At 50.7% G+C, this 24,063-nt stretch overlaps 1 protein-coding gene across 1 annotated transcript; it reads right to left on the bottom strand.

The window, feature by feature from the left end:
* Positions 1 to 1,254: 1,254 nt before the first annotated feature.
* GPR156 (G protein-coupled receptor 156) lies at positions 1,255 to 18,160 on the bottom strand. Its single transcript, XM_088535781.1, has 9 exons — positions 18,046 to 18,160; positions 14,290 to 14,426; positions 10,602 to 10,737; positions 9,614 to 9,724; positions 8,507 to 8,632; positions 7,930 to 8,025; positions 5,006 to 5,241; positions 2,787 to 3,018; positions 1,255 to 2,622 (listed from the first exon to the last, which is right to left on the bottom strand). Exons 1-9 carry the CDS (start codon positions 18,148 to 18,150, stop codon positions 1,261 to 1,263), a joined length of 2,541 nt encoding a protein of 846 aa, XP_088391907.1. The 5' UTR covers positions 18,151 to 18,160; the 3' UTR covers positions 1,255 to 1,260.
* Between the last annotated feature and the right edge of the window lie 5,903 nt (positions 18,161 to 24,063).

Below are 24,063 nucleotides of genomic sequence, written 5' to 3' on the forward strand. Positions count from 1 at the left end.
TGGAGATCTGTCTTAGAAACACAGATTTCAACAAGCCTAGTAAACCTGTGAAAGTAATGAGGAAAAGAGGAGACACTGGTGAATGGATACAGAAGTTTAGGGTTTCGCCATTTTAAGAGATAATTGAAATCGTTAACTTCCATCAAAACTGGATTTATGGTTCTTCTGTTACCACCTCTCCACAAAAGCACCCTTTTATAGCAGTGCTTAGACAGTGAACCTCAAGTCTCAGCACTTCTGTGAAGGCAAATGCATGCTGAAATGCTTTCACAAACATCCAACAAAAGCAGGCACACCAGATTTACTATTCTTGATATTTCTAAGATAAAAATAGAACAGACAATATTAAACAACCTAAATCATTCCAGGCTCCTTCATCCACCACAGAGATACACAGAAGGGCACAAGCCTCAGAAAAACAAACAAACAAGAAACAACAACAAATTGCAGATCCTCTTTTCAGATATTCAACTTTTCTTTCCCTTCGACTCTGCCCCAAGCCTAACCTACCACTGAGTGCCTCAGCTATACCAAATGCAAAGTCACCTCCGGAGAAGTCACCTTTGGATTCCATTTTCTCAGATACTACAAAAAGAAAAACAAACAAAAGAAATATAGGAAGACTTGCATGTGCACTTGGGGCTCCTTCCTCCACTGAGACCCCAGCACATCCCAGGCGAGCAGTGGATTGAAGCTCTCCTAGAGTCTGCCGGTTCCCAGCCTCCAGCTGCAAGCAGGGCTGGTGGGAGGCTCTACAGCACCAGCCTTGGGGAACAGAAGTCCTCTCCCCATCTGTCCATCTGTCTGTCTGATGAGTGCAGCAAATAAACCAGTTTCCAAGCTGCAGTGCTGCTCCTTGTGGGCGCGAATCGCCCCGCACCCACAGGGCATCCTCCGAGATGGAGTCCAGCTCTATGGTCCACCCAGTCCTGAGTCTTTCTGCTGAGGTGGCTGCCACTGGGATGGGGAACAGCTCCGTGCCTGTGGGACACAGGCAGCTCTTCCAGGTGGCCAGGATGAAACCACTGGCCACATTCTCAGAGGGCTGCTAACCCATTATCAGACAAGCACGGTCTGCAGTTGCTGCTGACCGAGCCTGGGTCTCAAAGAGCAGCCTAGAGAGGCCTAAGATTGGTCTCCTACACCTAAATCTGGGTGCAACACACTTCCCTCAAAGGGATGTATTTCTTTTGTATGGTTTAAAACACAGTGTGTTTTGGGAGAGGGGTGGCACTTGCCTTTGGGCCTGGGTGGTGACAGTCACACGAAAGTGGGTTTCAGATCTTCTTTGAAATTCACTATGGGCTGAGGCCTGCTGTGAAACTCTGCCCAGCAGCCCGCAGATCCACCTGGCTCCGTGTCTGTGCTGCTGCTGTCTAGGGAGTCGAGCGGGCCCTGGAAGCAGAGCTCGCAGTAGGGCCGGTGGCAGCAGTGAAACATCTCCTCGGAGCTGCTGCTGGAGTCAGAGTCTGGGTAATAGCATGGCGAGTGCAGGAAGCGCTGTACTGGCTCCCTCAGAGCATCCTGCTGTGGTGGGAGGAGATGAAGGAAGTCATCGCGGTTCTGTTCCTGGCCAATGCCTGGACACATCGCCGGGATGGCACTGCCCGCCTTCTGGACGCCAGGCTCGGGCCAGCCCTGCTGCTCTGCTGGCTGCAGGCAAAGCTCGGTGCTCACAGTCGAAGTGGGTGGCACCGTCTGGTGAAGGGGCCTTCTGCCACCAGTACCATCTCCTTCCTCCAGAGAGATGCGTGCTGACCCCTCACAGCTCCAAGCACTTCGTCCAGCTCGCATCCTGCTCACCGCCTTGTTCACAACGCACCAAGCCTGGGGGGACACGGACCCAGGGAAGCAGGCGGAAGGGCCAGGCAGGGGGATCCTCTTTCGCCACCTCATCAGGTCGAGGCTGAGGGGAGCGCAGGTGTCTGGGTAGGTTCCCTGGGCTCTCCATGTGCCATTCCTGTCACAAGGAGGGCCATGGTTGCCTTGAGGGGTCCCCCGAGGTGAGGCGGGGCTGCTGATCTTGCTATCCATGCTCAGCTCCTGCAAGATTTCCTGTAGCTTTTCACTGCTCACATAGTTGACCCTGGTGGACTGTGCCCTGGTCACCCCACTGCTTTCCTGGGGCCCTGCTCCCCTGCCAGCAGCTGAGGACTCCTGACCTGGCAACTGCTGCAAAGGGTGTCCAGTCCTCGGGGACATCCTTTGCTCAGGGACAGCTTTGGGGCTGTGCTCAAAGATGCCTTCCCCCACATCAAAGAGCAGTCTCTGAGAACAAGCGGGTTCCTCAGGTGGTGTATGCTCAAGGCTCCCCGGTTTCTGGAGCTCCTCAACGTCACCGTTGCACTCGTGTTTGCCGCAGGGCGCCGGGCCGCCCTGCGCGCTCAGCAAACTGGGAGACTGCCAGCCGCTGGGCTCAGCGGGGCAGCGCTCCAAGGGCAGCCTGTCGCCGCCACCGTGCTGCTCACCACGCTCACCAGCGCCCTGGCACCACAAGGGGAAGGTGGCGCACGGAGCCGCCTCAGGCGCCGGAGCGCAGCCGCACTCCACGACCATCAGCCTCATCAGCTTCTCCTTGGCGTTGTTCACCTGCTCCTGGAGGCTTTCAATCACGGCGTTTTTCTGCATTAAACAAATAAATACATCAAGCCCAGCAGATGCAGAGGGTAAGACATGCTGAGGATTTAAAAGTATGTCAGAAAAGCAAATCGGTCTTCTCCATGCAGAGAGGGCAGTGAGGGCATGCGACTGGGGCAGGGGGCCAAGGCAGGCAAAGCCCCCCGTACCTCCAAGAGCAGCTGCTGCATGGAGCTCTTCTCTCCTATCAGCTGGCAGAGCTGCTCTGCGCTGCAGGCCGAGTGGCAGCTTCGGCTTGGGCTGGTGAAGTACTTGGCCATGTGGCTTACAGTTTGGTTTTCCTCTTCAAAGGCTTTCCACTGCTGGAGCTGTAGAACATAAGAAGCCGTTAGAGGCACACTGGGCGCAGGCCACACATGCACAGAGGGAGGCAGATGCAGCAGCCAGAGATGGAGCGAGACAAAGGGGCAGACAGGGAGGGAGACAAAGACCGGCAGTGACAGATGAGCACGGAGAGAGACTGCTGAGCCACGCAGTGGAGAGTCGCTCGGAGCCGCCCACAAATCCCAACTAAAGCCCTACCCTGCCCTTGCTTTTAGCCTTTAATACAGAGACTTAGTTCCTGCTTATGCACACTGCAAAAGGCCCCCTCCTCCTTCCCCCCGACTCAGTAGTGCGCAGAGAACAGCACTCGCTGAGCCCTGAATCGCTGGTGACAAGTTGAAAACCAGAACTGCCTAAGATCTGCTTCCCTGGATCGTATCTGTGCGAAGGCTGTGTGCATCAATGATGCAGCTGCTCATCGATTTCAAATGAGCAATAGGAGAGCAAGCCCATTAAGGAGGAAAAAAAAAAAAGAAAGCTGATGAATTAAAAGATCTAAGTTAAATGAAATGTTCAAGGCCCCAAGGCTACAGCAGAAAAATAGGGCAGGCAGAATGCACAGTCAACCTGTGCCATGCAGTTCATCAGCCTCTCTGTCCTCACTCTGGTCTGCAGGTCCCTTGGTCTACAGAGAACCGCCAGTAGGTTTGTGTTTGGCACAGGACGTCTGGTCCCTAATCGGCATGCTGGTAATCTAGTGTGTCGAGTCCCTGCAGTTTTACCTTATCAACTGATCACAGGAGAATTGTTGAGCAAACTTGAGGACAGTAACATTTACTAATAGTAACATTTAGCAATTTGGGCACGGGGAGGAAGATCCATTAAGGGCTGTGGGAAAAGGAAACTCAGGCCTTATAGACAGGCACGAGTTGCATACATTAAGCTGAACATTTGGGAGAAGAAGCAGGAAGGATCACTGAGGTTGGCAGAGGCGTCTAGAGATTGGTCTGGTCCAATGCCCCTGCTCAAATAGGGTCAGCTATAGCAGGTTACCCAGGACTGTGTCCAGTTGGCCTTAAATATCTTCAAGGATATTTATACCACAACTTCTCTGGGCAACCAGTTCCAGTGTTCGACCACACACATGGCAAAAGATTTTTTTTTCCCGTCCCTCTAATGTTTAAATGGGGTTTCCCATATTTCATTTTTTCCTGTCACCAGATACCTGGTATCTGGTTCCATTTCCCCCATCAGATATCTATACACAGAGATAAGATCCCCTCCGAGCCTTTTCTTTCACCAGACTGCTCTCTTGTGCTTCACTTCTTCCCTCTCTCACCTCATTTCCTTGAGCCCGAATGTCCCTCAAAATATAAAACTGAGTAAACAACTGTTTCCTCTCATTGTAACAATGACAGCATTTTTCTCATTACAGTCAAACATGCCAGATTCCCCTGGAAGACATGGAAAGCAGAAAAGCAGAGAGTTGCCACAAAAAGCTTCCTTAAAATTCTCTGCATCTCCCGCTTCGCACACTGCAAAGCTGTGTTCCTCTCCCCTCTTTCAGCAGCTGCACCACTGCCACAAGAGCAGCCCATATCACCTGTGCGTGTGCCCTGCATCGCTCATGTCATGCTCTTCTACAAGAGTTTCTAAGCGGTAGCTCTGAATCAAGCCTGAGCTCACAGTTCCTACGTAAGGTCAGCATAGGGCAAAGGACACATGTCAAAGGATGTGCCAGGTATGTTAGGCGCTATGACTGGCCCTGGGGGCAGTTGTGGGGTGGGTGGTGGCAGGAGAAGGTGCACTACGGTGCTGAGGCCAAGGAAAGGAGTGGAAGCATGGTTCAAATCTAGGCACGGGGGAGAAGGATTCATCATGGGCTGTGGGGAGAGAACTGAGGAACTTGTTGGGGAAGCAGAGCCCTTGTGTGTTGGGAATACCCAATGTGGGAGCAGAGCAACTGAGGAGTTGTGCAGTTTTGTCTGAACATTTAGGGGAAAAAAAAAAAAAGGGCAGGAAAAACAAATGCTTAGGACTCTACAGCTGCTACTCCCCAAGCATGCCCATTTCCGACCAGCTCTCCGGACAGATGCCGCATACCTGTGGGACAAAAATGAAACAATTGATTGTCGTTGTACACACAAAGATGCCTCCAGAGGTGAAACCAAACAGCAGGTTGTGCCAAGTGTGGAAGAAACGATGAACTAAGAAGACAGTCCCAGCAGCCAGGAAAATGAGGTTGACCCCAACGATGAGCGTCAAGGACTGGTTGACTGGCGGAGAGCTGACATTGTCGGTCAGACCAGCCAAGTATGTCCCGTATAGCAACAGGATACTCTGGAATTAGAAAACAGTTCAGAAAAAGAAGTTCAGAAAAGATTTCCAGATTGTGGAAAATTACAGCCTGACACAGTGAACCCCCACTTCATGCTGAGCTAAGATTCCTCGGATACATTCAGTACAATCCTAATTAATGCTCTTTGATCTATAATGCAGACTCTCAGCTCGCGCTGGGAACTCGGCAGCAGCTACCCAGCTTCCTGCTGCAGGTCCCACGCAGGGCGAGAGAGCAGGACTGAATGTGTCAGCAGGCTTTGTGGGTCCTGGCTGGGGCGCAGCAGCAGCACCCAAGCGGGGAGCTGAAGATGAGGTTGGCAGGCAGTGCCACCCAGCAGGGCATAAGCCAGGACATGCGAGGAGCATGCGATGAAAATATTCACTCCAGAGTGCTGGAGTAGGAACACCAAACAAACACAGACAGATGAGAGACAGAAATCCCTCCAGAGAAGCAGAGGGCGGGGGGGGCAGAAAGCACTTTGCCATCAAAATGCAACAGCATAATACTGGTAGAGCAGAATGGAGATAGCTAGACAAGGAAAACGCAAGACAGAAGAAGCAGACTCTTAGGGGGAAGAGATGTAGCTGATGCCTCCTTAAACAAAAATCCAGGAAACTCTGGGTAATACTCTTTTCCCTGCTCTTTACAGTTTCCTTTCCGCATCTAGTGGTGGTGAAAGGTGTCAAAAAATGCTCTGTGCACAGAGATCCTTCCTCCCCAGCAGCAGGTTGGCTGCTTCAGGACAGACTTCCTTACCACGCTGCCTCTCAAGTGTCTCACTGGTGCATATTCCCAGTGTAGTTAGGAGTAAGCTAATCATCAGATTGCAGGTCAGGAAGGAATTCTCTCCTTCACCAGGACAGACTGGTAGGAAACACTGACTATTTTTTGCCCTCCTCTGTAGCAGAGCCTAGGTACTATTTTTAGGATACACTAGAAATACTGCCTAACAAATACCCTGCTCATGCAAGGACTGAGAGTATCAAGAACATGTCTCCTACATTTTTCCTATGTCACATAATATAGGCAAATAAAGGTAAATAAGTAAATAAATATAAAAGGCCTGTTAGTCTTTTGCCAACAGATATTAAAAAGGAAGGCACTAGGAAAGCCCAAGGAGGAATGGTGACACCTGCCTCGCTGGGAGCAAGACTGAGACTCAAATCTGCTTTGTGGGATCAGCGCTGGTTCATAACCACATTCACCACAGGGCACCTCCAAACACATGCTCCAAGGGCAAACCACTTATCAATCTCTGAGCAAGAAAAGAAAAGCACCCAAGCCCCATCTAAAACTCATACAGTCTCTCAAGGACACAGACAAAAGCAGTGCTATCTACTAAACTAGGACTTTGACACAGGAGAATAAGCACAGGACTATGCTTTATTTATTTATTTAAATCTTGAGCAAAGGACTTTGCTCATAATTCAAGGTGTGACGTTGCCAAGTAATTTCTGTTCATTGCTCTGTGCTTGTAAAACAGGATAATATAGCAAGTGGCTTCACAAAGGGCTTGGCATATTAATGCCTTGGAAGATAAGAAGTGCTACATTCATGCATAGAGAAACCTACTTGTACATTAGTGTCAATCCAAGTTAACTCCAGAGGAACCACTAAAGTAGTACTGCTATGAAAGCAAGTAGATAGGATCAGAGTCAGGTTCAACACAACACTATGAAGAGAAGATATAGCTGGGCATGTCTTATTCTGAACGAGAGGAAAGGAGTTTGTAGCAGTTGTAGACACAAGCATTACTCACCTAAAGAAGAAACCTAACATAAACTGTAAGCAAAGGCAGGGAAGGAGCACTGAAACAGGCAGCCCAAGGAAGGTGTAGGTCAATCCCTAGCACAAAATGCCCTGTAAGAATGGGTTAGACAAACGTCTCTAAAATGAACTTGAGCAGGAGAAGGACTTGACAGTGTCCTGAGGTCTCCTCCTGCTATTTTCCCTGTGACTCCTGGTGGATGGTCGATGTGTATTACATTACAGTGAGTCAGAAAGGAACTGCTTGTATTGCATATAGATTGAGTCATTCAGAAAGAAGCTGTGATCTCATAAGATTCATCAAAATCAGCTTTCTGAAATGCTTCTAACCTCTGCCAACCCAGGGACACATGAGAGCACAGATAATTACTGCTATAATTATACACTCTGATGGAATAAGAATGGCCACATACAAATTACATCAGTGAAAGTGTATTTCAGTGTTATAATTAACTGATGCTCATCCTGTAAAGGTAGACACCAAGCACTTCTCACCTGCACCTCTTTGACTTGCACTCAGAGGACCCAAGGTCTGAACTACATAGCACATCACTGTAGTAGATAGTCATCTGAGGCCTTATGGAAGAAGTGAACTTCGGGGAATACAAAGACACAAGGTTTAAGATGGCCTATAGATGAGGTGTGAGAGTTTACAGGGAGAGAACTAGAGAGACAGTGTGTTCAAACTCATGTTGAAGAGATAGGCAAGAATGAAGAAGTTAACAGGGAATTTATGGAGAATGCAAGGAAGCATCAAGACAGGAAGCAATGGACATGGGAGGACTTTCAAGACTTATCAGGAGCAGCTGATATGTGCAATATGCACATAGACTGGGAGAGCCATGAAACTGCAGATGCTGCTGCCATCAAACTGGGAGGAGGTGAGATACAATGTGAGAATCAATAAAGAGGTTACGCACCTTAAACCCTAAAATGAGAACGAACCAAAGGTCAGAGTAAAGAGAGGCGCAGGACTGCATCCGGCTCACGGAACAGGTCATGCCCTTCTCTGTCACCTAGGAGGCAATGGGAACACAGAAGAACACAGAAGTGAAGGTTGCTCTGCCTGCCCAGGAGCAGGGACCGAAAAACGGACAGACAGTTCTACAAACACAAACACTTCTCCCCTGAAAATCCCCAAAAGGAGGCGCCAAAACTGGTGCTGCCAGAGTTGGAGAGTTAAAGGAAGAAAGATTTTGATATTCATCTGCCAACATGACAAACCTAGATGATTAACATCTAGGTTTTCTAAACACGGTTAATCATCTGCAGATGCCATGGATCTCAACTCTGCCACCCAAGCGACCAGCACAGCTTGGTCAAGATCATCATGAGACTTTATTGCTTGGTAAAAGAGAGCTCTGAATCCATCTTCCTTCATGTCTTCCTTCTCCCTTTTGCTCTCTCCTACCTCCAAGTACCTGACCACATACCCCCGTTTCCACAGAAATCAGACAGGACACACCATGATGCTCCCCCACCTCCTTATCCCTTTACCCGCAGTGAGACGCTGAGGCTTCGGAAACACTGGATCGGGTCAGCAAATACCCATGTCAACAGCAGCACTGCATCTGCCAGCACCAGCGCTGCCACCATCGCCAGCAGCTGGAGGTCTTTGATAATCTGCAGAAACATGCAGGAAGTGTCAGTCAGTATCAAGGAGACACCAATATCCTCCTTCCCCCGGGCCTCTTTCTGATTCTTTCTTCCAAGGGACATGTTTACCTGAATACCTCCCCCAGAGCGAAGTCCTACAGGTCACCTATATTCAAGTAGCTATAGGTCACTATCTCTGGCTCCAAAACTCTTGGAGACCTAATCAGAATTGGGACCATGAATGAACTCTCACCAACTGTGTGGCTAGCTGGTAAATGCCCTGCTCTCAAGGCATCTCCAAATGCTATCAGGGCATCTCCAAAAAAAAAAGGCCCTTCAAAACAAAAGTATCATCTACTTACCTACATTACAAGCAGAAAGAAAAAGAGTGAAAATAAAAGCTTATATTGCAAGTTTAACATGGACCTCAGATCCCTCAGTAATGACAGTCCTTTCCTGTTTTCTGTTCCTCTGCAAACCCTCATTATACTTTTCCTCTAAGATCCATTTCTTTCACCACTGGAAAGTGGCCTTCGTAAGCTATAAACCTGCTCTGACATGAATAGGTATATACAGGTGGCCCCCATTTTGTTCCCAACCAGTGTTTTCCCTCTCTCTCTCTCTCCTGCAGGTGAAAATCCAGCACTCCCTCCCTTCACCCAAAATATCAGATGCACCCAGGGGTTACGCCACATCCAAGAAGATAAACTTGAGGTTCCTGGCTTATCTCCATCTCCTAAAAGCAATCAGTCCAAACCTGGACATAAACATCGGTGTGTTGTGTAATGAAAGCAATCTGTGGTATCCAGTTGTTCACAGCCCTGTAACCCACCTTCCCCTTTACTTGCTGGTCTTATCAGCTATTCCAAAGTGATTTGGGACTTCCTAGAGTGTGTCTCCCTGTTGTAGAGTGTTTTCCTTTCCTTCTTGCTGCCTCCCCCGTCCAGATGCCTCGCGGAGGGAGGTGAGCAGCGTAGGGCTGCTCAGCGCCCTGGCTCGGGTACTCACCACCCGCTTGTCCGGCACGCGCTGGGTGAACACTTTGTAGAGCCGCCAGCTTTTGCCCAGGACAGGCCCAAACACCAGGGAGCTTCCGATGCACAGCAAGCAGAGCCGCACCTGTGGAAAGAAGGCAGTGAGATGAAGCAGTGGGGCTTGCACTTTTCCTGGACAGGAGTATCTGCCCGAAAGATGGGATAAAAAGACATAGTGGGGATGGAGCTGTGGTGCTCTGGCTTCTGGAGGGCCATGTCAGGTATTAGAGAGGTGGCTACAGGATAAAATAAACTCATATTCACCCATCCCTCTGCAGTCTACCTATGTGGAGGGTGCCAACATGTCCAGGATGCAGAGCAGAGGTGGCAAGAGCAAACAGGCAGTCAGGAGGAAGCTGTATGGCAGAAATCCCCACCTCTTTGCGTTGAAAGGCCCTTGTCAGAGGAGCAGTGAGAGCCAGGCAGCTTGAGAGTGACAGCTGCACAGAGGGTCGAAGTGACAATAAATCACTGGCTGGCAACTCTGTTGATTATCTCCACTCAGATGGCTGGGCAGGACCTCCTTGCTTCTCAGAATCTCCGGGAACCATGTACCCTTCCCCTCGCTGGGTCACTGCCAAGTCCCTGGTCTGGAAGCGGGGTGCCCCAGGCCAGGAGTTGGGGATCCATCACACCAGTCAGCATTTCTGCTAAGATCTGCACCCAGGAAGCTTGCGTGCTGGCCTCCATATTCTACATTTAAAAACCAAGTAAGCTACCTAGTTCTGTTGGGCAGCTGCTGCTGGCACTGCTCCCTCTCCTGGAGACCTGACTTGCATTCCTCCTTGTGCTGTTGGCTTTCCGTAATCAAATAAAGAAGGTTGTGCTGACATAAAATATCATTTTGTATAGGTGGAAACCACTCAGTTGAATGTGCCCAGAAGCTGGACGGTGACCTACCGTACGGAAGAGCGTGGGCAAGCGTATGTGCATGTAAACACTCACCCCAGCAAATCACCCACCTGAATAAGCATTTCCACCGAGTCTCTGGATGGCAGGCTCTGCTCCTGAATCCCAAAGAGGTAAGCGCTAGAGTAAGTCAAGCCACTGCCCAGCAGGGTCACAATGTTCAGATTGGGGCTGGACATCTTCACAATCCTCCAGAAAACAAAGCAGGGAAGGCAGTGACAGTTACTGAGCGCCATGACCGGGAACCACAGAGGCAAGGTCCCCTCATAAGGATGACGATGGCTGTAAGGGACACCTCCCTGCCTCGCTGTCCCATCCCCCCAAGCCTAGCTGCTCACAGCTCCCTGGAAAGCTCAGCCAGTGCTCCATGGTATACCCCATCCCTGCCCGGTACTGCTGGCATGCTCTGCTGTCTTTAGAGTACTCATTTTCCCTGCCCCAGCACTCCTGTGATGCAGTAAGACCCCCTTTCCCCAGACAGACAGATAATGAACTTGTCCCATGGCACCTCCACCCCTGCATGTGCCTGTGGCATGGAAAGTGTAACTGGGGCAGCTTCAGCCAGCTTCCTTATGGACAAAACAACGGCAAGCAATGGGCTTTGGCTACCAAATACACCAAGGAGGGTCTTGCCACCCCAGCTCCTCTGCTACCCGTGCTCATGCCGGGCAAAACTCGCCGTGTCGCTGCTGCGGGCACTGCAGCCGCCGCGCTGCCCCTCCATCCAGCAGGGAGTTGGCGGCTCGGCGCAGCGCGCAGCTCCACTTCCTGCCTTCATGGCCAGCATCTCCCAGCACTGCCCTCTGCCGCAAAGCGCCAGGAAATGGAGTGGGAAACCACACTAATGCAGCCCAGGGTAACTGTCCCCAGCAGTAGCACATCCCGTGCTTTGGGTACATCTGTTTCCAGTGTCTCTAGGAACAGGTTTTTCCCTCTCGTCCTTTCCTTGAGGAGTATGTTCCACATTCAGTATAGTCCCAGACACAGGAGATGTCAGTGCTATTTGGGCTACAGCTTTCACTTTTTAATTTCTTGCCATTACTCATAACCTTGCAACTGCATTCAGGGAGGAGAGCCAAACCACTGATCTCCACAGACCTGTCACCCTTTCCCACTGCTCCCATCAAGCAAAAGCATCTCTTCCCTCTGCACAGATTCAGCCCTTCAATCTGCTGCTAGTAATTTCATTTCTCTGTCCTTGAACTTCCTGCCAATTCTTGCTACCTCTGAAGCAACACAGAGCCTAAGATTCAACCCAGCTCCCTCCCTGCCTGCCTCCTCACCATGCCACCCTCCCTGGTGAAAGACATTAATCAGATCACGGTCTCAGCTGCAGGCTGACAAGGGTCGTCTTTGCGTTCAGCAGGCAGAGCCGCATTTGTTTGCTGAGATGCAAATAAGCAATGCAGACCCATTACAGTTTCACCCTGAGAACCTCTATGGGGGCTTAAATAACTTTGCGATCAAATAAGATGGCCACAGAGCTCAACTCTGTTCTGCTCTGATAAATGAAATGCTTGAGACCTGGAGACAGACTGTGCAGCTACTGCACCATAATGGACGTAGGAATCAAGATAAAAACATCATGAATAGGACTTCTGTGAGTTTAAGAGAGTTATAAGAAGCATTATGTTCCTTAACAGAACCAGATCACCAAACCAAGAGCTGCCTGGGCTACCTGCAGATACGTGTCTCCATACAAACGAGGCACGTAGAGCACAAAGGCTTTAAGTAAGGCTGGAAATGTGTGCATCTAGGGGGCACAGAATCACAGAATAGTTAAGGTTGGAAAGGACCTCTAGAGATCATCCAGCCCAACCCCCCTGCTCCAGCAGGGGCACCTAGAGCACATGGCACGGGGTGGCATCCAGGCGTGTTTTGAAGATCTCCAGAGAAGGAGACTCCACAACCTCTCTGGGCAGCTTGTTCCAGGGCTCTGTCACCCTCACAGGAAAGAAGTTCTTCCTCACACGGAGATTAAATTTCCTATGTTTCAACTTGCACCCGTTACCCCTCGTCCTGTCACCGGCCACCATGGAGAAGAGCCTGGCCCCATCCTCCTTACATCACCCCTCAGGTGCTTGAACATGTTGATCAAATCTCCTCTCAGTCTTCTCCAAACTAAACAGGCCCAGCTCGCTTAGTCTTTCCTCATACAACAAATGCTCCAGTCGCTTAATCATCTTTGGAGCTCTATGCTGGACCCTCTCTGGAAGCTCAATGTCCTTCTTGTACTGGGAAGCCCAGAACTGCACCCAATATTCCAGGCACAGTCTCACCAGAGCTGAATAGAGGGGCAGGATCCCCTCTCTTGACCTGCTGGCAACTCTCCTCCTGATGCAGGCCAGGACCCCATTGGCCTTCTTGGCCACGAGGGCACATTGCTGACTCCGGGTTAACTTGTTGTCAACCAGGACTCCCAAATTCCTCTCTGTGGAGCTACTTTCCAGCAGGTCAACCCCGAATCTGTACTGGTGCCTGGGGTTATTTCTCCCCAGGTGCAGGACCCTGCACTTATCCTTGTTGAACATCATGAGGTTCCTCCCTGCGCAACTTTCCATCCTGTCCAGGTTCCTCTGAATGGCAGCACAGGCCTCAGGAGTGTCGGCTACTCCATCCAGGTCGGTATCATCTGCAAACTTGCTCCAGGTGCACTCTGTGCCCTCGTCCAAGTCACTGATGAACAAGTTGAAGAGCACCAGGCCCAGTACTGACCCTTGTGGGACACCACTGGCCACAGGCCTCCAACTAGACTCGGCCCCATTTATCACCACCCTCTGGGCTCTGCCACCCAGCCAGTCCTCAATCCACCTCACTGTCTACTCATCCAGTCCACGAGAGAGCTGGTCAGAGGAGACCAGGGGCAGAGGAGAAAGAAAACAGGATACCAATGAAACTGAGGAGGAGGCGGCAAGCCAACACACCCAAAATTGCTAGGGAAGATTAGGAAAGTGAACTTTCAGGCTAAGGGCTGGCCGAGAGGGTGCTTGAGCTATCAATATATGAATATAATTACTGAACTGATTGATTTATGTGACACTCAGGGGACCTAGACTTTTTACATCCTTTGCACAGCCTGAACGACATCATGGAAAGCCTTCATTTTACCATCCGGTTCTCTTAGCAATGAAGACCATATTCCCCACCTGTCTGGATCCAGAAAGTTTAGCGATATTTCCAAACTACGAGTGGTCCAGCACCAGGAAGCAAGCGTGAGCGTTGTTGAGAGTGTGATGGATGTGTGTTGGGCAACACAGCTCACACAGCTGTGTTGCCCAAAGCAATGCTTATGGCCTGTGGGGTGGAGAGGCAGACCAGCTCTCTTTCTGCTCTCTCCTGCTGATGCTCTTTGGTCAGCACCATCCTGGAGATGAGACCATGCACTCCTGCTCCAGCCACGAGGGGCCAGGTAATGGCAGCCTCTTCACTCACAAGACCCTTCCAACAGCTGCAGCCCACGACATGCCAGAAGACCTCCGAGCTCTGCCTTGTCCGTAGTTCCTGGCCTCAAGGAGGTTGACTCATAGTCTGGACAGGACAGTCTCCAGCAGAGGTCAACACAGAATATGCCGGAGAAAGCCACAACATCCCCAGAATTGCCCTTACTTGCCCAGAACTGTTTCGTCAGCGTGGTACCTTCCTGACCTTAGCTGACCATCAGCTCATAGCTTAGACTGTGAGAACCTGACCCTGCTGCCCCAGCTAGTGAGAAGTTTCACAGTGGAAGAGGGAGGCTCTTACCTGTTTTTCCTGAAGCGAATTGTGAAGACAAGAAAGAAGAGGGCTAGCAGGACTCCTCCTGTCAGGAATGTCCACACGACTCCCAAGAGAGCAGCAGAGAAGGATGGGGAGCTCTTTCCACTGCGGTCAGAAGATGTCTGAGGAAAGGCAAAAGGGGTGAGGAAGAAGTGGGCATCGCTGCAGCTCCCAGAAAAAGAGATCTCCTCACTGACATGCTCTCTTGCATGTATCCTCCTGAAGAACTGGAAGAGACTTGAAAGCACATCTCCCAAGCCCCTCATCGTGACCAGACATCCTTATGCTGACAGGGCTAGCGAGCTGTGCACAGACAGCACACAAGCTCTGCTATACTCGACCCATGCAGTGTACACAGAAGGAGAGAGCAGTCCCACCACATTCAAAACACACCACATTCAAAACATACTTCCCTGCTATGCTCCCTTTTGGAACATCTCTGGGAGCCCTCCCTTCCTACAGGTAAGTATCCAAACCAGTCATGAAGCCATGCACGTAACTCAGGTAGTCCTGGCCGTGAGAATGGGCAAACCAGGAGACTGTTCTCGACCATTGCTGGGAGGAAGCCAGTGAATCTCGGGAAAGGACCCTCTGGAAAAGGACCCTGCAGGTCTCCAATTTCTAGCTCACCTCTTCGGAAAGAAAGACAGGAAGACTTCTCCTGTGTCTAGGAGAAATTGTCCTTTACCCTCACCTCCCAGCAGACAATCAGCTGGTTGATTTTACCAGGTGTCAGTAATACAGCTGTCAGCTGGCACAGGGGAAAAAAAAAAAGAGAGAGAGAGAGAAAAGGAACCACAACAATATTATTCAGATGTATCATGTAGCAACAAACTGAGCTGGGCTCCATTTGCGCCCCAGCCCTTCAGAAACCAACCTCGTCCTAGCTGCAAGACAGCTGAAAACTGGCTCTGAGAGACTCCCCCAAAGGGGGCATACAGAGGGCTTCCCCCCACTCCTGCCTGCAACACACATGGGAGGCCAGAGCCCCATGCTCCCTATGCCGCGCCTCGCCAGGCTGCTCAGGAAGCGAAGGGAGAGACCTGGCTCTCACATCAGGCGAAAGGCTGGGAAGCCACAGCTTTCACCAAGACCATGGGCCATGAGTTACCCTGAGGCATTTTGCAAGACAGGCCTTTTACCAAGTGCTGTCCTATGAAAAATCATGCCAAAGCGCTGCTTCCCTGGCATGCTCGGGAGAGGGTGGCACAAATGGACTTTCTTTCCTGGGGCTTTATGTTCACTTTCTATTTTGGACAGAGATACTTATTTGAAATTTGCTTCTCTTTCAGGTTCTCCTGATTACTGCACCTTAAGATTTAAAGCAAGTCTTATCATTTTAAATCACCATTTAACAATACTCACTGTTCTCCCTCTATTAAAAAGGAGGGATATCTTACTTCCACTGTGGATCTAAAATATTCCAGCAATTTTAATGTGATGTGCAAGCTTAGGTTTGTCCACACATACTAGGTGAGCATGTTGCTTACAGACCTTCTATTTAAAAGTCAGTGCCCCCTCTTCAGGGGGAAGGATGAGGAGAGCACAGGGCTGGGAGCACACTCCTGCTCACTAAATTCTGTTGTGCTATCCCAGTGCCAGCTCATGAAAAGCTATGTGACTCTGAATAGACTAAACATCTCACACTGAGGAATAACACATGGGATGGAAAGAGCCCATCTCAACTACCAGAGCTCAGTGCATACATAGTCACTACAATCATATTTATCAGTGTGGCTCTCATCAGAACGCGGCCACTACAATCATCTGAAGACAGAGAGCGCTGGGATACCCTGTGTGGGGATCTACCCTTTGAAAAACATCCTTGGAGGTGCTGTCTAAATCCCTTCTCAAATATTCCAGTTCACCTGCACTCAATTTATAGAGCAGAAGAATATTTTTCTAACAGCAATAGCCACACACCCTCCGTTCTTCCTTCAATATCTTTTCCTACTTCTTCCAGCATCTCTAGAAATAAATCTGCAGGGGGAAATTAGGCAGCGTTTACGGAGGGAGATAAAGCGTCAGGTTCCTCTTCCACAGCTGGATACATCTCATGGTCTACCAAGAACTTAAAACTAAAATGTGCAAAGAGCAATTCTGGGGACTGAGAAAGAACCACCTGCACAGTCACTTCAGGGACGTTGCTGTAACTTAGCCACACTGCTGGGCTCCAGCACACGTACTTGCACTGCAGCTTGGAAAGTTCACAGTGGGTCCGTGTCACCGTCAAGCAGGCAGGGCCAGTCTGCAGGCCGGGAGAGCTCGCGAGGCACACGAGTAGAGCGCAGGTGCTGGTGCCTCGCTGGTGCTGGAGCTGCTCTTGTAGCTGCTCCCTAGGCTGGGAACTGCTGGGTGCTGCAAATCCTGAGCTGAGCAAGAAAGACATCCAAGAGCAGATGCTGGCTCTGCTGTGTTATTGGGATATGGCTGTGCACGCGTGTGGCTTGGCCTCATCTCACAGCAGAGCGATGGGGTCCCTGGGGAGATATTCATCTCCTGCCTCCAAACTGCTCCCTGCCTCTGCTCCACCACTCTCCCCCAGACCAGGTGGGAAAGGGCTTTTGGCTCTCTGGGAGATGAAAACCACAGCAGACAGCCAAGATGGTGAGGCAAGCTGACCCCACTCACCTTATTCTAGGACTGGCTATGAAAAAAAAATCAGAAAAAAAAAAAACCAAAAACATAATTCTGCATAAACCATGGCCATCATCTCATTTACCAGCAGCCCAGAGAAGCTGATATGGCTGTTTGCAGTCAGAGACTGTAGCACCATCCGATTTCTGCATCCTTCCTGGTCTAGTCCAAGGGTAATACCTGACTTTTATCAGTGAAGTGAGGATGGCAGTACACTTCAAGAAAACAAAAATAAATCACACCTTCTCATTCCTTGGTGCATTCACAGCAGTACCTTTTTACCTCTGGCTACGGCCTGAAACATTACTGCAAGTTCCTCTAAGGAGTCACTCAGGGAGCAGAAATTCACCCGTGGTTCCACCTTTCCTTTCCAAACACGTGCACATACACACACACACACAAACGCAAACTGATTACTGTTTCCTGGGATGTCAGTGGTTTCTGAATGCTTGAAGTTGATGGAGCACTTCATTTGCAGCTGAGCAGAGCATAAATCCTGGCCCTAGCAGGGGGAATATTAATTGTAACAAAGCTGCCAGAGCCAGAGGAGCCAGGCAGCTTGTGTTCTTCTAATTAAAGGTTCATGCCGTCTGCAGCAGGAAGCCGAGCAATCCAAACCTAGCAGGTCCATCCAGCAGGCTCACGCAGAGTCCATTGCGGAGAGGTGCATCCCTGTGTCATTGCTACTGCCTTAGGTAGTGGCAGGGGGAGGTAGCATTTACTAGAGGTGTTGACTTTTAATTAAATCCTCTCTATTAATATTTGAAAAGCACTCTGAGTTCCAGGGAACATGGGAGGCCAAGGGCACGGAAGGGCATGCCACGTCCGCTCCTAGGAGGCTCTCCCACTCGCTTGCATGGGAGGGCTCCTTGCCACAGCTGAGCTGTCCTGCTCAGTAGCTGGTTCCTTGGCCTCTGGCTAGTGGCAGGATGTTATCTAGGAAACGTTGTTCTGGGAATACTATCTCCAGAGGCAATCACTCACCCACTGGCTGGAGGGAGTGTTTTGCTGTTACATGCCTGGTTTCCCCCCTCCACTCCTCCTCCAGACTTGTTTCTGTGGAGCAAATCTCATTTTCCAGAGCTGTCCCATCTCTATACGTACGACTGTTACGGTGCAGAGCTCCTGCAGGGTCCTCTGCTGCGGCTCCTGGCTGCCGAAGCTGGAGTTGCCCTCACACAGGTCAGAGCAGTTTAATCCCAGCTCCATAGCACATCCTTAGCCTTCATCCAGCTGTATCCTCTCAGCAGGCCAGAAGACGAGGGCAGGCGCCGGCACATCAGCCGGCTGCGCGGGTCGCCCCTCAGCGCGTGGGGGTCCAGCCCAGGCCCAGCCTCGCTGTGGTGCCCCGTGGCAGTGGTGCCTCCCCACCTGCAAAAACCAGCGCACAGGGTGAGTGCGGGTGGCGCTCTGGGTGTGCGGGCAGCCAATGCAGCGAGGGCCCCGCCGCCCCTACGGAGCCCACTGGCACGGACACGACGCGCTGCCTGGGGACCTGCGCTGGCCCCGGCATGTGGCTCTGCTCCCTCCGTGAAGGACGTGTGGAGGAGGGAGTCACTCGTGCCCACACACGCACCCTGCGGCCCCGCAAGCTGCTGCAGTTGTCCTTTGCTCAAGAGTTATCCCACAGCAGCAGATTTTAAGAGCATTTCTTTGCAGCTTCCCCATGACCACCCCTGTGGCTGGCAGCTTCCCCATGACCACTCCAGCTGGCAGCTGCTGCTGATTTCCTAGAGCGTTGAAGGCAAAAACCAGCAACAAGTGTTGCCCCTACTTCTTGTAGCCCAAACCCAGGCCTGGGCAAACAGCGAAGTAACATGTTTGGCTTAAACATATACTAAAGCATTTTGGTGGGTTTGGTGTGAGCAACAGCACAGCTAGCTCAGGAGCAGCCTGTTTATTAAGCAGATTTATAAGCCTGACATCTCTGGGCTTCCCGTCTCTTGCAGCGCTCTTGCTGTCAGGTATTGTGTCTGTCTGCAACAGGTCCTCTTGCACCACCTTTGCCTCCACTCCCTCTTTCATTTAATTTCTTTTTTAAATAGGTCTCATTACCATTTTAGACATGAGGTCATCCTTATCCTCAAGCACCCTTACTCAGTTACCATTGTCACCGGTTTTAATTGGCTTCCACCACACAGCCGTAAGCAAGACTCCCAAGTTAGTAGCTGGAAAAGCCGTGTGACAGATCCCCCTGTATTTGCTCATGACAACAGGTGGGAGGGAAATATTATTTAGGCCTCTGAGGCCCCAGCCCAAGACCATCAAGGTGAGCAAGCCTGGCATCCAAAATCAGAATTGCCCCCGCTGAAGTCGAAGCTCCTTCCTGGCAGCACTGTCGGGGTGCTATTGTGCTAGATGCCGTCCTGCCCGAAACAGGCCTGTCGCCAGCACTACATCAGGGCAGCCATGGCTAGAACCTACAAACACCATTTAGGCTCATGCTCAGATTTTGCACAGGTTTTTTACCAGGAGGGCTGAGGAAAGCCAGCTCTGTCAAGCCCCCCGTCCCTCTACTTTACCTCAAGCTATGGCAGCATTTCCTCCGCAGCAGAGCACCCTTTGGAGGTTTCTACAGGCTCATTGCATGGGTTAAATATCAGAGCACAGGTGCTGTTGCAAGAGAGATCCAGCTGCTGTGGGGATGCCAGATATTATGAGAACGATCTCAGGTTGAGGAAGGGCAGGGGTGAGGAGGAGACATGCTCAAGGTGAACAATTTAGAGCAAATGCCAATAACTGAGGAGATGTGCACATGGATTTTTCCCTGCCTCTGGGGACAGTGATGAGAGAAGGTCACTGGCGCTTTGCTGTCAAGAGGATAGGCAGCCTGAAGGCAGGCAAACATCGCCCCTCACCCTCCTCCAGCAGCCACCTTAGCCCAGATGGTCCCCCCGTCCTTGAGGCCCCATGCCTGGGTGCCAAGAAGCTCCTCTTCTGCTCCCGTGGAGGCAAACACCCTTCTGCAGTGAGGCAGCTCCTAGGGGCTGCTGCCGAAAGGGTCCACAGGCCGCCTGCTCCAGGCACTGGCGCCTCACCAAGCAGCCCGGCTGTAGCGCAGAGGCCAAAGGCGCGAGGAGAGGACGCCGGGGGCTCTCAGCACCCACCAAAGGTCGGGCCTGCCAGTCACACGCAGCCCAAGGCAGCAGAGCATCAGGCAGGGCCAGCCTGCGTGGCACAGTGGTCCCGTGGGGCTGTTGCCGCGCTGCTGTAGCAGCCAGGCAGGTCGCTATCAACCGCAGCACCAGCTCTGCGAGCAAAACCTCTGCCCAGGCACAAAGGGACCCTTTTCGACAGGGTCTGGGGCCGGGAGCATCCCATCAGCTCTCTGCCATTCGTCACTTACAGGTAAGAGCAGGCAGGTCTAAGCGACAGGGCCGGCTCCGCTTCCGGAGCGGCTGTGCAGGCTGCAGAGGGACGGCACCCAGCAGGGAGCCTGCATGGGGACGCGCAGCCTCCCTCCCCGGGAGCTGCCCCATTGGCAGGGCTGGCACCACTCAGGGTTTCCACGGTCCCTGTCTGCTCAGAAGCACTTCCACACTGTTATGCAAATGGCCCCTGTTGCAAATGGCCATGCTGATAAAAGCCGGTCACTCGGCACAATTAGCGCTCATTAGTATGCAATAACGTGAGCGCAAACATGAACGTTGCCAAAAGGCGGCTGACGCTTCCACTCCGGCTCCTTTCCCCTAACTAGGGCCAGCAGGAATCACGTGGCTCCCTTCCTCGTACAGGGCATGGGAATGCAGAGCATCCACCCAGCTCCACAGCCTGAAGTTGAGTCCATCGGGGCACTTTTCCCCTCCCAACACCTCACTTGGCAGCAGCGACCAGCATGAGTTATGTCAGCGTCAGGAAGCCTTTTCCTCCCGGCTCTTCACCGACCTCAGACTGGGGCTATGTCCGCACTCGGACTGGAAAGCCAGATGCACGCGGGAAGCAGCAGAGGGGAAGCACCCTGAGCCAAGGTGGATGGAGCCACGGGCAAGCCAAATGGCCCCAGCGCACATGGGCATGCGCCGGTAGGGCGTCCTGGCTTCTGTCCCGGGGGAGCACATTGCCTCGGGCTCCTCCAAGGGACAGCCCTCCAGCCCAAGGGGTCCAAAGAAAAAGAAAAAAGAAAACCACAAGGGGGTTATGTCATGAGAAGAGAAGTTAACACTCATTTTGCGCTTGTCATTTAAGTAATTTCAGAAGGAAATTCACATTTAGAAAGTCTAAGGATATTAATGCCTTGTTGTGCTCATGTACATTCTGAGTACTGGAGGGAACAAGGGATGCTAGGACCAGCCAGAGTGAATGGTGCAGGTTGCAAATGGAATTGGCCATCATTTGAGTTTAAACAAAGGGAGAAATTAAATTAGGGAGCATTAGGAGGGAGCAGTTTCCAACAGTCCACACGCCTCCTGGAAGTGGTCACGGCCTCTGGCAAAGTAAAAGCCCACGTTCAGCTAACTGGCTCTGCCTGCTTTGCACCTCCCTCCCCTCTTGCTGCCCTTGCTCTCTGCAATATTGAATTTGCAAGGGTTGTAATGACTAGCATTTAGCCATGGCTAAACACCAGAGGTTCCGAGAATATGACCCAACAAGTCTGAAGTTGGTAGGGAACAAACAACTGGACAAGACTTACAAAAAAAAAAGAAAAAAAAGACATCTACTACTGTATCTACTACCATCTCTTTTATAAGGCTAAAGCAATTTGCATTCATCCCAATGGATGATCTTCAGATTTGGGAAATCTGTTTCTTTAGCTCCTCCAAAACCCAAGATTTCTTAGCTACCAACACAGACAAGCTGTACATTTAGGCATACCCCTTATTCCACAAAACATCTTGCAAGAAAGCTATATTTGATGACATCTAAATGCACTTCAAGAAACTTAGGGGGCCAAGAAGTTCTACTTGCCTTTAGACCCTATTCAAAAAAAAAGCTGCTACAGAATGGGAAAAAGACCAAGTTGATGCAAAATCCATGAGGCCAAAGCAGGAAGATTGAATAGTTTACCCCAACTGATTCTTTTCACACTAGCACTGAAAGAAACTACTCCTCTAAGAACAAGGCACTGTTGCAGTTCAGTGAATCGAAAGGTGCAAAGCCTGAGGAAGTCAAATTGCAGGCAACAGAAGAAATAAACTCAGAAAAGTATCAACTGTTAGAGGCTCTGCAACCCTGTCCGGCCGTATCAGCCTCAATTAAGAAAGCTGTTCAGGGCTTACAGTTTGATGGAGGCGCAGCTTTACAACAGGAAGGATGCTGAGAAACATTACCTGTGGGGAAGAAGCTCTCATGCCCTGGAGAGCATCCAAAGCAGAGCGCATGCAGCTATGCAGCTCCCCCATTGCTGTTTTCCTGGGCTGCTCTGCTGCACAGCTCAGCTAGCAGTGGAGGCTCAATCCCATGTGCAGGACCCTGCCACCCAGCCTGCCCTGCCTTTTCTCCTGGCGAAGACGGAGGAGAGCTGCTAGAGCAGCAAATCCGGGTAGTTATGTGAGACCTGTGGCTTCTGCAGCTTGGCAAGAGGAAGAGACAAGGAACCCGAGAAAGAGGTGCTCCTGTCACCTCACTTAAGTGATGGAGTATAAAGGCCTCAGCTTACCCATGGCTGGACCCATGAGGACAGAGGCCTGGCAGCCAGGACCAGCGCTCACAGTTGCCAGGACTGGCCCAACCTAGACAGGCGGCCGGGCCTCAGATTTAAAACAGCACGTAGCTTGAGTAACTGTTCCAACAAGATGAATGATAAGAGATGGAGTTTTGCAATGCAGAAGACACTGGCATTTCTCAGGAAGGTTACTGCTTTTTGCTTCTGCTGTTCTTGTCCGACAGGATCCCTTCTTGTTTGACCTGAGAAACCTGCAGTATTGCCAACCCCAAGGTGATCAAAAAAAAAAATCATGAGCTAGATTTACTACAGCAATCCCCCAAAAGAACTATTTAAAAATAGTAAGTTAAAACACGCCACATATCTGAAGCTGATTTTTAATTTATATTTAAAACTTCAGCATTTAAGTTTTCACACTTTCCTCTGCAAATGCTTAAAGAAAATTAAAATCAAGTAACTTGGACCATCACATAATCCTAAGAGCTGTGCATGGCACAAGGCTGCAAAGCTGTCAGCCAGCCTCTCGGGGACTGAACTGCCTTCTCGCTCTGTTCACTGCCACCCCTACAACTTCCAGGGCCACCTCCAGGCCTCCTGGATATCTCTGTCCCTAGCAGACAAAGAGTCAGCTCATTGCAGTCATGCAGCAAGTTGTGTCACATGCCCCTATGTCATCCTCTCATCCTCACACAGGATAGTCAGTGGTCAGTAACCCAAGCTCCTCCCACTCCAAGACACACTCCCAAGCTGGGACAAGGGATGAAAACCAGCTGGAAGCTGCAGTACCCTCCTCCATCACAGAGGCAGGAGACACAGGCCAAGCTGCTCTGCCTCCTGATATACCAGGAGCTGGTGGGTGTGACTCAGAAAACTGAAATTTCGCGTTTATGGAATCTAGTTTCAATTTTGAAGCGTCCTGCCCTTTTTTTGATAGTATCTCCCAACATGATGAAGGTAACCGAGCCAATCTTGCCGTTCACCCCAGAGCTGCGTGTCTGTTGGTTGCCCTTCCCTCAGCTTGGCCACCTGGCACAAGGTAGGTGTGTTTGGCTCTAGTGTTTCGTTCACCCTGCCCTTCCCCGGACACATTATCAGGCTGCAACTGTAAAATGGATGTGCCTTCATCCACATTCCAGATACAAAAGCGCTATTTAGAGTTTATGACAAATAAAACTTCTTTTGACATGGGTCAGCTACTAGCCCAGCTCCTTTCAGTTCTGGGGTTCCTGTTATGAATTACAAGAAGCCTCTATGACAAAAAAGTCATGACTTTTTCAAACCATTGGGTGATCCTGCATGGAGCTAACACACAGATCTCCCACTTGGAAGATGACAGTGCTTTTATCTCTCTCACCTTAATTGCTAGACAATGACAGGCACATCAAAAAGAGAGAGACAGACCGACCTTTAGACTGGAAAAGCTCAAAGGAAGGAAAATCAGGAGGGGGCACCACCGAGAGCAGAGAGGTTGATGATGATGTGAATGACAGAACCAGCATTTGCATGGAGGAGCCCTGGAG

Source organism: Tinamus guttatus, unplaced genomic scaffold (genome assembly GCF_059628265.1).
Source record: "Tinamus guttatus ecotype Peru unplaced genomic scaffold, ASM5962826v1 Tinamus_guttatus_pri_ptg000646l, whole genome shotgun sequence".
Lineage (NCBI taxonomy): Eukaryota > Metazoa > Chordata > Aves > Tinamiformes > Tinamidae > Tinamus > Tinamus guttatus.